Here is a 15,892-nt window from a genome sequence, read left to right as displayed (position 1 = left end):
ACAAAATCTAATCAGTTTATCCTTGAGTCCAAGTGAACGATTGTTTCAAATTTGAAGAAATTCCTTCAAGGTGTTTCTGAGATATTGTTTCATGAGAACGGGATGGGCAGATGGACAACCCAAAAACATAATGCCCCCGGCAAGACCTGTCGCTGGTTTGGAGGCATAAAAACAAAAAATCTAATCCAAGACAGCCAGATGCAAATTGAGGGGAAAATATGAGAAGGAATAATTTTATTATAGTAACATATCTTCCTCTCTTGTTCCTCATCAGGCAGCAGCAGGAACTTTGCAACAACAGCTGCAACCTGAATATGAGTATTGACACCAATGAATGTAGCAGTGAAAACAACGTTTGAAAGTCTAAACGTGGTCAGAGAGCACACTGCTCCAAAATGAGGCACCAAATTATTTTTGACATCTCTGCTCTGTCAGACTAACTGCAATGCAGGGTTTTGTTAACTGTAAGGAGAAGAGCCAATCAGACGATGTGCTCCACTGAACATTACAGCTCTCCATTTGACTCAGAGTCAGTTTGATTCATACTGTGAGCCTGGCCAGTCTTCAGTAAAACAGCGTTCTGGATATCTGCATTAACAACAGACCAATCTGTCTACATACAGGCTGATACACAGTATTAGGCGTAGGCAACTGTATCCAATACATATGCACAGAGGTACGCTACACAATCACAAACCAGCTACGCAAATTCGCGTTATTGAAGAAAAAAAAAAAAAAAATAAACATAGTTTTGCATGTTTTGTCACTTGAATACATCTGAAAAAATATGCTTTCACTCTAGTGTTAACAAATAACACCCAGGAGGATTCAGGGAGCCTTTCTAACCTACACAGTATCTCTCTTTGAGATTTGGACTCCAATCCAGTGGAATTAATTAATGTCTGTGCCCTTGGGGTTGGCTTTATTAATTACAGCAGCACTTAATTTGTGGTGAGGAACATCCAGGCAGCATTGTCAAGGGGGCTTTGTGTGTGTTGGCACCAAATTACAAGTCACGTCAAAGAGTAAGCACATGCATGTCCATTCATTTGTATTAAAGCAGAGTTTTATCTTTTTTTTCCCTAAAATTTTCAACTTTTTTACTCAAGAATATCCTAACAGTTCCTGAAGAACAGTTAGACACTTTAAATTCTGTCATTGTACAAGTGCTGAAAAAGCATTTAAGTACATTTATTCCAGAGCTTGAGACGAGTTACTGATTCAAAATGTAATTAAACAATACTGCTTCAAAATATTGAACTATAAACTATACGTGTATACATATACATACATACATACATACATACACACATACACACACACATATACATACACATATACATACATACATACACACATATACATACACATATACATACACACACACATATACATACATACACACACACATATACATACACATATACATACATACACATTATATATATATATATATATAAATATATATACATACATATAAACGTATATACATATACACATATACACACACACACACACACACACACACACACACGCATATACATATATACACACATACATATTTACATACATATTTATATATTTCAATATTAATGTTAGAAAAGTAGACAACTGAAAAAACAGACATCTGTGGTAGGAAGAGTAAGAAAGTCGTAGTCCTCAAACTCATACTGCATAGAACTTAATATGCATACAGATTCAAGTTGTTTCACTGTTCGGTAGATATGACGATAAGGAATTCATTATGTTTGCGTCATTAAATATATAACATATCCTTCTATAAAAAAATGTTAACATATAATTAAATGATGAAGCTGGAGATATATTTATTATTCTCAACAAATCCAACAATGAAAACACCAAAACCAACAATGTGTTAGTCTGTCTCTCAGCCCTTTCTGGCTTCCCTACTCTGTATTTGGCACTCAACCCCAAGACCATTGGTTCCCTCTTTTTGGCACTCAACCCCAAGACCATTGGTTCCCTCTTTTTGGCACTCAGCCCCAAGACCATTGGTTCCTTCTTTTTTTAAAAATATGCTAATAATACATATCTTCAGTCTTAAAAGGGGCTGAATAATTTCCTGAAAAACTGGGTGCTCTAGTTTTTAGAAAATACAACTCCAACACGAGTAAACAGTGTATTAGCTGGGTAGTCTTTACACCAGGAAAGTGTCTGTGGGATCAAATAAATATTAGATAAAGTCACCCAGTGCTACGGTGTGGTTCATTTATGTGTTTCTAATAGTAACAAGGAAGGTCTACAGCACTGACGAGGAAGGTTCTGGCTACACAGGTAATATTTGTTAAAATTCAGGTTCAAGTTCAGAAATATTTTTTTACATCTGGAATGACTTCTAGTCACTGGATTTCCCAACTCTCATGTTGGGAACTCAGAAGAAGAAGAAGAGCAGGCCAAATGACAGCCTCACATAAAAATAGCTTTGTCTCATTAGAACCTGTCTTTTTTCCCTCCTGCTATGAAACACTCATCCATATTTATCGGCTGCATAAGAGGGAGTCCTCGTTTCAGAGAATCAAAGGAAAAAATGTCTAACTGGGATGAAGGAGCGAAAGAGTGCTGCCTAACTTCAATCTCTGCATGGAGGAGTGTGTGTCCCTGATGACCAGCAGGCTTGACCCAATTAAATAACTGTGAAAAAGGCAAATAAATAAATAAATAAATACATTTTAAAAAAGGAAAATACAGTGAAAAACATCTAAATAACAAAAATGACACAACTGCCTTAAATCAGCAATAATTGTTTAAAATAAAAATATCCACAATGATATTAGAGTTATCACATCACCACATGTATATCTCAATACTTAAAGTGACTTTATATTCTTGACCCAAGAAAAACATTGAGAAGTTGTCACTGTCCCCACTGGGCTAGCAATCGAAGCATAATGAGAGCTTTGGTACAGACAACTCCAGATAAAATACTCTCTTTTGTCCTTCAGCCTGTACTTCATCAATCATGCTTTTAATTGAATCCTAATGGGATTAGTCATGTAATGTCACGCCTGTACTTGCTTTGGTTCTGTGCAGAAACTCTGCTCTCCCACTTCTTTTGCATCCAGTGAGGCTAATTATCTATGCACGAAAATGAAATGAGAGTATATTCAGCGGGAACAAAAAACATTAACAGCTGATTTAATGAAATGTTAAAATGCAACAGAATTTGCTTTTATGTCAGTGGAGCTGACAGGAAAAGTAAATTCATGTGCAGTCCCTATGTTTCTGAGAGGAGGATACTGTACATTACCAATATTCTTGTTTCTAAATTATGGCAAGACATTGTCAAGCTCTGAAACTTGCTGAGAAAATTCTGAAACATATAGGTAGTTTTCACTAACACCTCCACCATGACAAACAGTGGATAGTTTATGTTGAGAGGAGCACTGATGCAGCTGTTAATGAGAAGGCGAGGGAGGATAGAGAAACGACAGATGTACTATGATGCACACTCTGCATTTAATGAAGGTTTGGGGGAGGCAACGGTAAAGGATACAAAGGGGAGGCAGGGAATATTAAATAGGGGGAGGAAAACGGAACGTACCCATAGGCCACACCAGCGATGGTGCACTTCTTGAACTGCATGACATTGCAGGTCAGAGTCCCTGTCTTGTCAGAGAAAATGTATTTCACCTGTATGTGTAGAGAAAGATAGAGTAACACTGACTTCATGGGTATACAGTACATTTTATTCTTAAAGAGACAGATCTTTCGAGAGTTAGCACAATATAAATATAATTTGAACTGTGTTGTTTACCTGTCCTAATTCTTCATTCAGATTAGAGGTGCGAGCCATAGCAGGTGTGTTTGTGGGCTCATAGAGCATATCAGTATCCTAAAACCAATCACAAAAAAAGATTAACTTCACTAAAAAAAAGCTAAATTTCTGGTTACAATACAAGTTTTCATCAAAGTAAACTTCATATTAGTGGTGAAAGTAAAAATAAAAACCCAAAGTGAAAAAATATATAAACAAAACAATTGCTTCACTTCAGTCAGGCCCTTCGCAGTCGCACGGGTCAATTTTCCCTCAAGATACTGAACCAACTGCGGCTATGGGAAGAGAGACCAACTGAGAAATGTCCTTAATGTTGCTAAAAATTCCTTGTTAAGATTTTCATTTAAAATTTAATGAATAAAGGGGCTCAGATAACTTCAGGCAAAAAAAACAGTACGATTCCTCAGCTGAGATAGTCGGTGGGGTTGACCTAGTTGCAAAGGATAAAAGAGCACAATTTTCTAGCTGCTCACTGAAATGCTTCATGTCAGTTAGGTTTCACATTTGTGGCTATGCAGCGATCTTTACAGACTTTAATTTACATGTTGTGTTTTCTTAAAAATGTTCCGTGGATGATGCTAACCATGTTATTTGTAAAGCAACATTTAATTTTCGACACCCAGTTCTTGAACCTGCAATAATAAATTTTTGCCACCTGGGGGCAGTGCAACAAGCTGTAAACATAACGTCGGCATATTATCCCCTTTATAAAGGTTATATGGTGAATGTCTTAGCAAACAGTGGCTTTTTTAGACATTGAGCAGACACAGAGCAACATTAGTATTCATTTGGAGCCTTTTTTTCTGTCGACCTAAGTTAAGTCAGGTTGACTCCTTTTAGCTCTGTTTTGGTGTCTACCAGTTCCTGAGGGAAATATCTGTCTCTTTAGCTGCTAAATGCTCCACTATGTTCATAAGTTAGCTGCCAACTAACTTTTGGTGCTGGGTGGGCAGCGCACAGCAGGTTTTTACAGGTTTTCTTACTGAAAAAAAAAAAAAAAAGCTGCCAATATGTCTGTTTTGTAATAAATGTAAACAGTGGGGTATAATAAACGCACATTTAAAAGGTATTTTAATACACCTATTACAAATAGCTTCAACTCACCCAGTTGATGAAAAAGGCTTGGATGAACTTGATAACCTCCAGTGTGACCAGGAGACTGATAGGGATCAGGTTGTTGAACAGGATGATGAAGGTGAGAAAGTTGAGGCCAAAGTTAGCCGCCCCGCCATCTATCAGGGGACGAGTTTGGACAGAGGGGAGTGATACACAGGAGACTCATCAGTGACGGTTCATAAATATCAGTTAGTTAAATGAAAATGCCCAAAGCTTCTTCCAGCCAATGATCAACATTAGACCAATCCAGAAAATGTTTTGGGCTAATGTCACGCATTAGCTGGAATTAACCATTTCTTCCACCCAACCTCATCCTCTTACGACTCAACTGATTAGCAGTCCAATTTATTGTCCCAAAGATTCAAAGTAGCGAACAGGGACTGAAGTATCTCAAATGTCATTAGTGTCACAGCAGCAGCCTTGGCATCCAGCATGATCCAGGCAATGAATTCCACAAAGCACTATGCAAAATGATGCTGGTCCCCCGAAAGCCCCAAACAACTGGCAATGATCAACATGTAACCCCACTGACACCAAACATGAAAACAGGAGGGATGTGATTTACCTTTCCACAGCTTGCAGGAGGTGCAAATGTTACCTTCCTCAACCCAAGCCTTGATCTTAGCATTGCGGTTGAGAGGGAGAGCCCTTTCTCATGACAGAAGGATTGATAAACAAAAAAACTGGATGGCACAAAGAAAGTGGCAGAATGGAAGCTACTGCTACAACAACACATATAGGAGAGAACAGTTTTTTCAGAAGTGGGGAGGAAGACAAATGTATTGGATGCTCTCAAGACAAAGGAGGGAGATTCAATCCATAGCACATTCTCAACCAACAAGGAGTGGAAAAGAGTGGGTGGATTATGCCAGCAGAAAAGTTTGGGTGTTAATGATGATCACTACATCATCTCATTTCACTAATTTCTAGTGGCCAGCTTGTTATGTGATGTTATGAAAGTATTCTGCTATGAGATGAAACACGATACTGTGTTAGAATAGTTGAGAGTTATTAAAAAAATAAAACTCAAACCATAGCAAACCAGGACGTACACAGGTCACACAAGTGCAAACGTACACCTGATGTCTTTTCTTAAGTACATGTCAGTGTCATGTAATAGTAAGATGAATCTAAGGATGTGCTAACTGTTCTGTTCTTTGATTTTTTTATTATTCTAAGTGAACTTTTCATTGGTTTTGTATTGCAAGTATACAATAAGACCAAAAGCAGTAGTGGGACAAAAAAAACTTACCATGCTGTCGGTAAAGACATCAGCAGTTTACTAATAGAGATAGTCAGCATAAATGTAATGATATGGAGATAACTACACAACTACCTACAAAAACTCACTGTAGTAAGTGAGTAAATTGTAGTAGGTGGCATGAATTTTTGCTCTCAATCTGCATAATGTTAATTTATCACAATGTATAGGCTTTATGCCAGCAATAACCTGTGTCAGCATTTTGCAGCGGGTCAAAGTCAAATTAATTATTCACTAGGCATGCATAATCACAGGGTTCTGTGACATATGAACCTGTGTGATGTGTGGTGGGATAACATTGACTCTTCTTTTCCTGTCAGCATTTACCATCCAGATGTTGGTGAGTGAGTGAAGTTAAAATAATTGAGGAAAATAAAGTGGTGTCAGTAAATGGGATGTTTAAGATTTGACAATCTCCCCACCTCTCTCTTTTGTCACAGGTTGGATAATATGCACTGGACAGAGTCTCAACAACTCCTTATGGAAGTACAGTCAGTCTCAATATGGACGCCTGCTTTATGACTTACACGCCCCTCGTCAGTGTAATATAGGGTCTTTTAGATGTGGGTTTAAACGCCACTGAGGACAAAATCAAAACCCTTACAAAAACCAATAGAAGCCAATGCCACATCTAATATTAAAGGGACAGTGTAAGTCGTAAGGCAAGCTGAAATTGACCAGGGCACAACCCCTCCTACACAGGCCTATCAGGGTACAGAGTAATGGCCAGAGTGTCACGATAATCACTTTGCATACCAGGTTCAGAGCTTCATCACATCAGACAAACTGTCCCAGAAACTAAGTAGCCCATATTTTTTGCATTGTGTTAATGTCTGTAATAGTAGCTTAAAATAGTCACTTTCTATAATGGCTTGAAAATACATATAAAAACTAAACAGGTTTTATCATCTCCCCCTCCCTCCCCTCTCTGTCTGTCCTTTGAAAAACCACACAAGAAAATAAGGCGGCAGAGGCATTTAGAAAATGTCAGCTCTTGCCCCTTGGGTTGCACCACATGTTGCATTCAAGCAATAAACAGATATAAGCCTCCTGCTATGAAAAGCCCCCTTAGTACAACCCCATCTCCCTTGCAGTCAAAGTAAATGCTGCTATTCAATTCTTATAAAGAATGAGGGGAAAAAATAAGATGAGGATCTGAAGCTTGGGAACTGCAAAGCGTTTAACGTGGCACAAAAAAATGGAGGAAAAGTGAGACACTGTTTGCATCAGGCACTGAAAATAACTAGACGAAGGTATAAGAGAGCTGGAGGGGAAAAACCTATTGTTGGATCCCTGGAATGTGCTTGTCCATGGCATGGGCCCATACAAAGTAGGGCAACCATATAGGGGGCGAGGGTAGGGGGCTTCATTTGCTTAGCAAAGGCAGAGCTTCAGTAAGGGGTTAGTAAGGGAAGGTCATTCACGGATGGCCAAGGCTTTTAAATGGTTGTTACCTGGAGCTGTTAAAAAAAACGACAACAAAGAAAACAACAAAATCAAACAGAACATTAGAAAGGAACAAAAAAGTACAGCAGCGCAGTGATATTCAACCATTTCTTTTTCACTCATTCACAACACATCTATGCATGTCACAGCTGTCTTTTCCCAGTTAACAGGGAATTGACTTATTCCCACATTGCCACATAGTGTATTTCACTTGTAATGCGAAACATAGTTTAACTGAGGCAACAAAAAATGACACAAAACATACCAGCATTTAAGAACTTAAAATGACAAAGAAATAAGCTGATATGGACAAGTGAGACAAAATATGTGGAGTAAGAGGTGCAGCGTGGGCTGTTGGGACTCTTACAGTTGAGATCCATGTACCAGGCATCATTGCCGTACTGGTACTTCCAGATGGTTTGGCCAATGGAGCAGACCAGAGAGATAGCCAGCAGGCAGCCAAACAGCACTAGGATCTGAAAGTTGGTGATACGCTCCACATTGGAGAGCTTCAGAGGAGGCCGAGTGGAATTCTGGGCAAACACATGACAAGACACATGACAAGACAGTCGTGGTTAAACATAGAGAAGTATGGCCAATGGTGGTGTTCTCATTCTGAAACAATGATATGACAAAACATGTTCAGAGTGACTGTGAAAACATCCTCATTTATCTAAACCCTTATAACACTTTGCTTAAATAAAATAAAATTTACTAAGAAACTAAAGCGAGTTTGGCAAGATACCGTACATGCAGACACACGTAGCCCGGTATGTTTTAAACACTGTATGTTATTTGTTGGTTAAACAGATTTGATTGCATAAACAGTAACAGTAAAACACCACCGAAATGAAAAATTAAGAGAAAGTATGTGTTTAAAATAAAGTATCACCAATGCACTAGGCCTAGCTTTTTCTTGAGTTAACTTATTTTTGTAACTGCATGTAAAACCCTCCAAATACAACGAAAACATGCATTACCTGCATGAGCTTTGTGTCATGTCCGGTGTACACCACCACACCATGGACCCACTGGGTGTTCCTCAGCTGGGCTCCTCTCAGTAAGATCTGGTCTGGACCCAGTGGTACTGTGCTGTAGTACATAAACATCACTGGCATGAGTATATTTGAACACGTCTCACAACAGAATTATAATAAAGAACGACAATATCTCTTGGCAAATGATGAAATTATCGTCTGATAAAAGCTGTCTTTAGTTGAAAGTGATGGCAGATACATTTGCACAACAAATTTTGGTTTGGTTTACTAGAAGCCTTCCAATATCACCCTAAATTAGTGAGTGTTGACCTTACAAACTATCAGTGATTTAACATAAACCTTCCTGATTATTGGCTACCTTCCAGCCAATAATCAATATTACAACACTAAGTAATCTAGCCTGACAGATCTTTTACTACACAGACATTACATAACAATACAAACTAGTTAATTAGAATTTTTCGATGGTATCTAAGACTTGTTCACATTAATATTTAGAAACATGGCAAGAAGCAAAATTGGCCTCTATTTCTTATACAAATGTAATTTTCCATCTGAAAGTTAAACTCTTAGTTATAAATCAGAATATGCATATAGAAAAAAACTCTACAGTAAAAATTACAGTTTGGGCCTTGAACAAGTTGTAACAATAAGTGTTTGTAAAAAGAACCAAGTATAGCTCCTGGTAACAATGTTTATTCAAGAGAGCTTTATCATTCCAAACTCTTTGAATTAAGCTAAGAGCAAGCGTACAGCATATAATGCATTTCCCTTACAATGGCAAAGCCTCCAAACAAATTCATAATTAAATATCACTGTAGCAGGTGCTTTCATTTATTCAGCAGAAAGATTAAATAATCCCTACAACTTTATAATGCACTGATACTGGCTCTGCTTCTGGCTAATGGACTATTTAGTTGCTACGAGCGGCAGAGAGACAGGCATGGAGCTCTGCAATGGAGCCCACCTGTGTCCATCCAGGCGGATGTTTCCAACAAACTCATACAGATGGCGGTTTGGGCTCTCACATTCCATCCGCCCAGAGAGACGCATCAGGCTGTCGATGTCCTTTATATCTGCAGTCAACTGGAGACCCTGTTGATATAGTTACAGCAGCATTACTGCGCTGTTTTTATTTTTCATCAATTTGTGTTAAAAACTTGCAGAGGATTCCTCTTAGGACTCCTCTCATTGCATCTACAAAAAAGAATAAAAAAGCAAATCACCTGTCTGATTTTAAGGTTTGTTTCTCCATCCAAGTTAGATGTTTCAATGTAGCACATACCCTGTGGTTCACTGTTGTAGAGGGAAATGAAACAGACACTTGGAATAGTATTATTATATTATATTATTATAACCTGACAAGAGTAAAATGCTTTTCAGTTATATATTAAAATATATCTAACCTCAGTTTTCCAATATTGTATATGATTATAATTTTATAAAATATAGTATAGCACTAAGACAGAGGTTATTTCCCAATAATAATTTATCACCTTCAATGCAATTTCAAATCAGTTTCAATTATTTATAAAGCAAATCTGATAGAAAAAGGGTCTACAATAGAACAATAGCATAAGACTAGAGCACTGCAAACAAAGATGCTGCATGCCAGCCTTAAGGCCACTCAGGAGCATAAAACTACATCAAATTTTTACTGAGTTGAGTAGTCACCCATGTAAAGTACAGAACATATCCTTAGGGCTGACATACCATCTTTTGTTTGTTGCTACCCCAGTGTTTAACTGTCTTTCAAGAAAAGCTAAAACATACTGCAAAAGGACAGAGAGTGGTTTGAGAGAAAACACGAAAGTGGGGTGATATGAGCAAGCAGGCATGCTGAGCACAACAAACAGAGCAGACAAATAGGTCTCTGACAGACTCTGGGCACAGGGACAGAGAGTTAGAGCATTCCGGTGATTAAGGTGAGCTGCGTCGCTGGTTAGCTACTCTTTTAATGGAGTGATTTATTCATACCGAAAGCTGGCCCAAACACACATGGAGTTGAAGGGAAAATCAAGAAACAGATCTTGACACTGAAGCCCAACCACAATCAATGAGAGGTTGGGAATCTGCTTCTATTAACCACTGAATTAAAGTTTTGTTAAATGGAAATAAGCAGAAGTTTGCTCTAATGGCCAGGAAGTTAATTCAGAAAACAGAAAAATACTGCTTCAATACTGATTGTGAATTAATGAAAAGCTTGTTCAAAATGTATTAACATGTTGTGGAAAGTTAGCCAAACTATAGTTCCAAGATGATTTTCAACTTTTCATCTTGGGTAGTGATTGCATGCAAATCATCACATCAAATAAAATCGTGGCATTCAGGGTGCCATATAAGCCATGCAAGAGCAGGGATATGGAAAATATATTCACACATACACACACACAAAAAAAAAGGATCTCAAAGAAGAAAGAAGGAGCATGTGCTCCTGTGCTGTAATGCTAGATGTCTCCATTCACTCTTATCAGTGTTTGAGCTTTCAGCCTCAACAACATCAGCTTCAGCAACATTGAAAAGGGTCTACTGTACATGTTATATTGTAAAACAAAATGCAACATGATAAAATGACTGTATAAACGGCCGATGTTATAGCTGCCAAACCACAATGTAGAAGAAAGGTAGAAAAAGGAAAGGAACATGGTGTTCATTGACTGTGGCTTCGATATCTGGCTGTTGCCAGAATAATCATAGACCCCTTCCTTCCTCAAGTTTGGAATATAAAATATCTCTCATTTGCGTCAAGAGTGAAATAGGAGCTACAAGGCCTAGTCCCAGTTTGTACACCCAGCCCATATCTCCCCCATCGCTGTTTTTTTGGTAATGTTGCTGGTTTCCTGACCTGGACGAAAGAATGACGAGGTCAGCCGGGAGGTGATCCCCATTTGCAGCTCTGACTACTTCCCCAACAGCCACCTGATATTACGAACAACACACCAGCAGGGGGCGAGAGAGAGAAAGTGTGGCAGTTGTTCGCACAGGGGCAAGGGGAGGATGAGAAAAAAAAAAAGGGAGGGATGGAAGATAAAATAAATAAAACACAAACAGACAGACAAACAAACAGCAAACACATAAGAGGAGAGAGACAACTGTTTCAGTTTTAGGGAGATGAGAAGAACACAATGATCAGTCCTGTATGATCAGAGGGTATGGTTGGTCATCCGTTCTCCTTTTCACAAAACCATTTAGTCGAAGCTTACTTCAATGAAAATGCTGTTAAATAATAATAATAATAATAATAATAATAATAATAATAATAATAATAATAATAATAATAATCAGAGAATCATTTTAGGCTACGAACTCCCATCAACAGAATGTCCAAATGGTTTTTGAAAAGGTGAAGGAGGTAGGTAGGTTTATGTTGACATGATTGGACAATTCTAATCCAAAAATCACATTAGCAGTGTCCCACCTAGAGAAATGATGGGTGTTACATGAAGATTCATAGCATCACATCGTTTTCCTGGACTCTTAAAGTTTTGTATCACTGAACAAAATTTCAAATTCTGATTTGCGAAGGCAGGATTTTTCAGCCACTTTAACAATAGTGGCGCTATTTATCATCCAACCATCACTTCTTTAGGGAGAGCTGAGAGAGAGCAAGAAGAAGAAAAGGAGAAACAAGAGGAGAGGTTCCCCACAGTCTGGCAGCAGGGGTGGACTCCTATACCTGGACAATAAAATGATAGCATCCGCAGGAACGAAATCACTGCCATTTACTCTAATAATATCGCCCACTTCAACCTGTGAAAATAAACAGTTTACTGCTGTGTACTGCCTATAAAACAAAATAAAGGAAACATGAGTTCAACATCAAGAGTAAAAATGCACAGCTGGAAATAAAAAAAGGTAACTACGATAAAGCAGTACATATTGTACGATATTGATGAGAAGACACTGAAGAAACAGCTCAAGTTGTTTTCCATTACTGCAGAACTTTGAAAAATTCACCAACTTCAGTATGAATATGTACTTATTAACATTTTTTTATCCTAAAAACTGGTAAGAAATGAGCCATGACTTTCATGCTTTTCATACAACAAGCTCCTAATGGCTGCACAAATGGTCTGTTGTATTCCTACCTAATGTAAGTCTATTTTCAAACCACTGCTGTAGTAAATAAAAAAAACTAAAACTTAAAAATGTTTTTTCAGGTTCAGCAATAACACAAAAGGTAGTAAACTAAATGCTAATTAATTACATAATTAAAGATTTAAAGAGAATGGCATTATAATTTCTTTTTTCACAAAGGCAAACAGAGTAGGTTTTAATAAGTAGGACCTGTTTTAAAACTTGTCAGGTTTATTATGTCAATCACATCACAATTACTATTTGGATACATAAAGACTTTAGGTTATACATTTATTTGATAAAACAGGGGTAAGTCAGCAATACTCAAACATTTTGTTTCACACAGTATTAAAAAATCTATGATTGCTGAAAAAACACAGGATTAAATAAAATGCCTGAACCATAGCAAATTAACAATTTAATCATTTTGGCCTTATTCAAGCTGTCCTAAAAGAGTTGCTACTCAAAGGAACATGGAGACCAAACAGAAATCTGGAAGAGATGCCGTTTTACAATATGTATGATGAAGATGTAAAAAGTATTAATTATTTAAGCCTTGGCTTTTTAGAGAAGGTTTCTATGCGTATAATGGGGAGGGACATTCGCATAGCAGAAAGAAACACAGTGTCAAGTCAATTCATGAATCAACTATTTCGTTAGTGAACATCTTAGTTACAGAAATTTCCTCAAATAGTGACCAGGGCCTTGGTAACGGGCCTTTATTTGAAGCAGGCTTGTATTACAGGCAGGTCTTTATTTCTAATTGCCTCGGTTTGATAAGTAATTGGTCATACCAATATTTTAGTAGGAAGCCTCGTTTTAATTCGCTCCCGTTTGCCCTGTTAAAGTGACTGCATAAATCTGTTAATACAAACTCACCACTTCCTGTACATGTTTCAAGTTAAAAGCCCTATAGCATTTCAGTGGACAGGAACCCGACATTTCTTTCTTTCTTCCTTTATTGTGGCATACTAATGCAACAACAGCTGGACAAGGTTAAAGGAAAGTAAAGCAAAGTGGTTCTGAGTGAATGCCACAACTGTGCCAACAAAGTCCTTAAAATAGCATGATTATATTATTGAATTTATTAAATTAAAGCGGTACAAATGTACATTGTGATTACTGCTATGTACATTATATGACAGGCACAAGGGGTTTATCCACCCTTGTCTTTTCCCTGGCCTGTTTTTGGGGACCAACCTTCATTTGTTCGTGTTGACCAAGCCCCCAGCCTTTATCGGAGACCTGGCTTTTAACTGACTACCGGTTTTTTATTGGAGGAAAAACTGTACTGTGCTACCATATCACATCCTGAATCTTGAATCACTCTGCTTCAAACAAGGCATTTTAATAGTCTGTGTAGTCTCGGACAGTCTAATCATACAAAAACCTTAACCTCAACCTTTAATATCTGTAACGTTCCAACACATATTTTTATTCTTATTTTATCATGTTTTTATGGTGCATATTGTGTCTCAAGTGTGTGATGTAACTGAATTTTCTCTGCAATAACTGGTGCATCCTCCTATCTTTATGTCAGTTTATTTGTCTATTTTGTATTCATCTTAATATATTAAATTTCTATCACAGTAATAGTAAGAGTATTCAATTTCCAGCCTAGGAATTGAGATGGCAACATGTTTACACGGATACCACATCTCCTGCTGTTAACTGAATTCACAAGAACAAATCAACAAATACTAATATATCCAGTTTTTTTTCTTGTCTCATATCCCCAAGAGCAGGAAGAAAAAATCAGCTTTTAATACACTGCTACATGCTGAATGTGCCCTCTAATGGATGAGGCAGTATTACCAATTATTAAACAGTAAAAATCTACCTAATTTCTGCACTGCCTGGTGTTTTTTTCTCCACACCCTCTGATTTTAACTGAATTGTTCCAGCCACAGTATTAAAATTGTTTCACTATGAGAATAGAGAGGAAGCTGCTCTTTGCCCTGCAGCATTGCCCTAAAATGACCATCCACATGGAAACACTGGATTAATGAGTAGCTGGATACTAGAGGAGTCAGAGGGTGTATGTGTGTGTGTATAATCTATGTGTGAGATTTCTCTAATTGACAACGGCACAATAAATGGTGGAACTGGTAGAATGAAACTGGTTATACGTACCTTCTCCCAGTGCACAATTTCCCAGGCACCATTCCTCAGTACTGTCAGTAATGAGAGAGATGGGGAAGTTATGGTAAGAGAGAAAGAGACAAAGAAAAGAAGAATAACAGACGGAGCCAGATAGAGAACAGTTGTTATAAAACACATAAGAAACTGGCATTAATGTTTTTTTTAGCCATGTTACAATGTAGACAATTACTTTTTTATTAAGGACTACTTAATTGTTAGCAAATGAAACACCGCGACACTAAACACAGTAGTAAGTTCTGTAGTAAAACCAACAACACATTGGTTTTCCCTTTTTGGAAATCTGTTTAAGAAATGGTTTTCAATACCTTGACATTCCTTTTTGTTGACAACATTGTCAGCATTGTGACGTTTCTGTAAAAGAAGAAAAAAAGAACAATATTAACATTACACACACATTACCCTGTGATATACATTAATTAAAATAGTACAGTGATACTCAAAACCAAATGTGAGAAAATTCCCCAGATATAGACCCGGAGAAGCACTATCCTGAGTCTATAGGAGGAAATGGCCTGAAGAACTTAACACTATATAGCACTGTTTACTTCAGTGAGTGAGGAAGATGGACCAACTGAAGTCTGCAGTTCCAAGCTGAAGAAAGATAACACCTTTGCACAGTGCTTGTGAATATTCTCACTTTGACCACAGAATCTGCACGGACTCATGTCACGCAGTATGGCATTTAAGTAATGCCTTTATACAAAACACCCTACAGTAACATGAAATCATAGAGATTTTGCATGGGTATCCCCAGTGAGATCCCATATCCTAGTAATATTAATGTCCAACTATACCTATTTGTAATAGGTTTTTAAACCAAAGTGGGCAAGACCCCCTAAAAGTGCTCTAGAAAAAAAAAGTTTTAATTTGACCATCTGCAATTCCATGACAACGAGGCAGACTCCTACTGCCGCTGATGATCACAGAGTACAATTCAGTTTTAATATGTTTAATTAGACAGAAAATAATGTTACGAAACATGAAACAAATATGATAAATGATTTATGAAATTAATTAATTACCAAACATGTTGGC

General features: G+C 37.6%; 1 protein-coding gene across 4 annotated transcripts in view; it reads right to left on the bottom strand.

Annotated features, from left to right (window-relative positions):
* The window catches only part of atp8a1 (ATPase phospholipid transporting 8A1), a 105,189-nt gene that overhangs the window by 60,721 nt on the left and 28,576 nt on the right, over positions 1-15,892 (bottom strand). For 2 of the 4 annotated variants that reach the window (XM_040119528.1, XM_040119530.1), the window contains exons 5-15: positions 15,163-15,208; positions 14,828-14,868; positions 11,463-11,536; positions 9,844-9,913; positions 9,585-9,712; positions 8,600-8,711; positions 7,987-8,152; positions 7,628-7,633; positions 4,901-5,028; positions 3,776-3,853; positions 3,563-3,651 (exon numbers count right to left, since the gene is read on the bottom strand). In XM_040119528.1, the coding sequence (XP_039975462.1) occupies positions 3,563-3,651; positions 3,776-3,853; positions 4,901-5,028; positions 7,628-7,633; positions 7,987-8,152; positions 8,600-8,711; positions 9,585-9,712; positions 9,844-9,913; positions 11,463-11,536; positions 14,828-14,868; positions 15,163-15,208 (938 nt within the window). The remainder of the gene's footprint in view (positions 1-3,562; positions 3,652-3,775; positions 3,854-4,900; positions 5,029-7,627; positions 7,634-7,986; positions 8,153-8,599; positions 8,712-9,584; positions 9,713-9,843; positions 9,914-11,462; positions 11,537-14,827; positions 14,869-15,162; positions 15,209-15,892) is intronic. The other 2 variants (XM_040119529.1, XM_040119531.1) reach the window with 1 other exon arrangement.

Source organism: Xiphias gladius, chromosome 23, assembly GCF_016859285.1.
Source record: "Xiphias gladius isolate SHS-SW01 ecotype Sanya breed wild chromosome 23, ASM1685928v1, whole genome shotgun sequence".
Classification (NCBI taxonomy): Eukaryota; Metazoa; Chordata; class Actinopteri; order Istiophoriformes; family Xiphiidae; genus Xiphias; species Xiphias gladius.
Note: the sequence above shows the minus strand (reverse complement) of the source record. Positions and strands in the feature narration are given on the sequence as shown.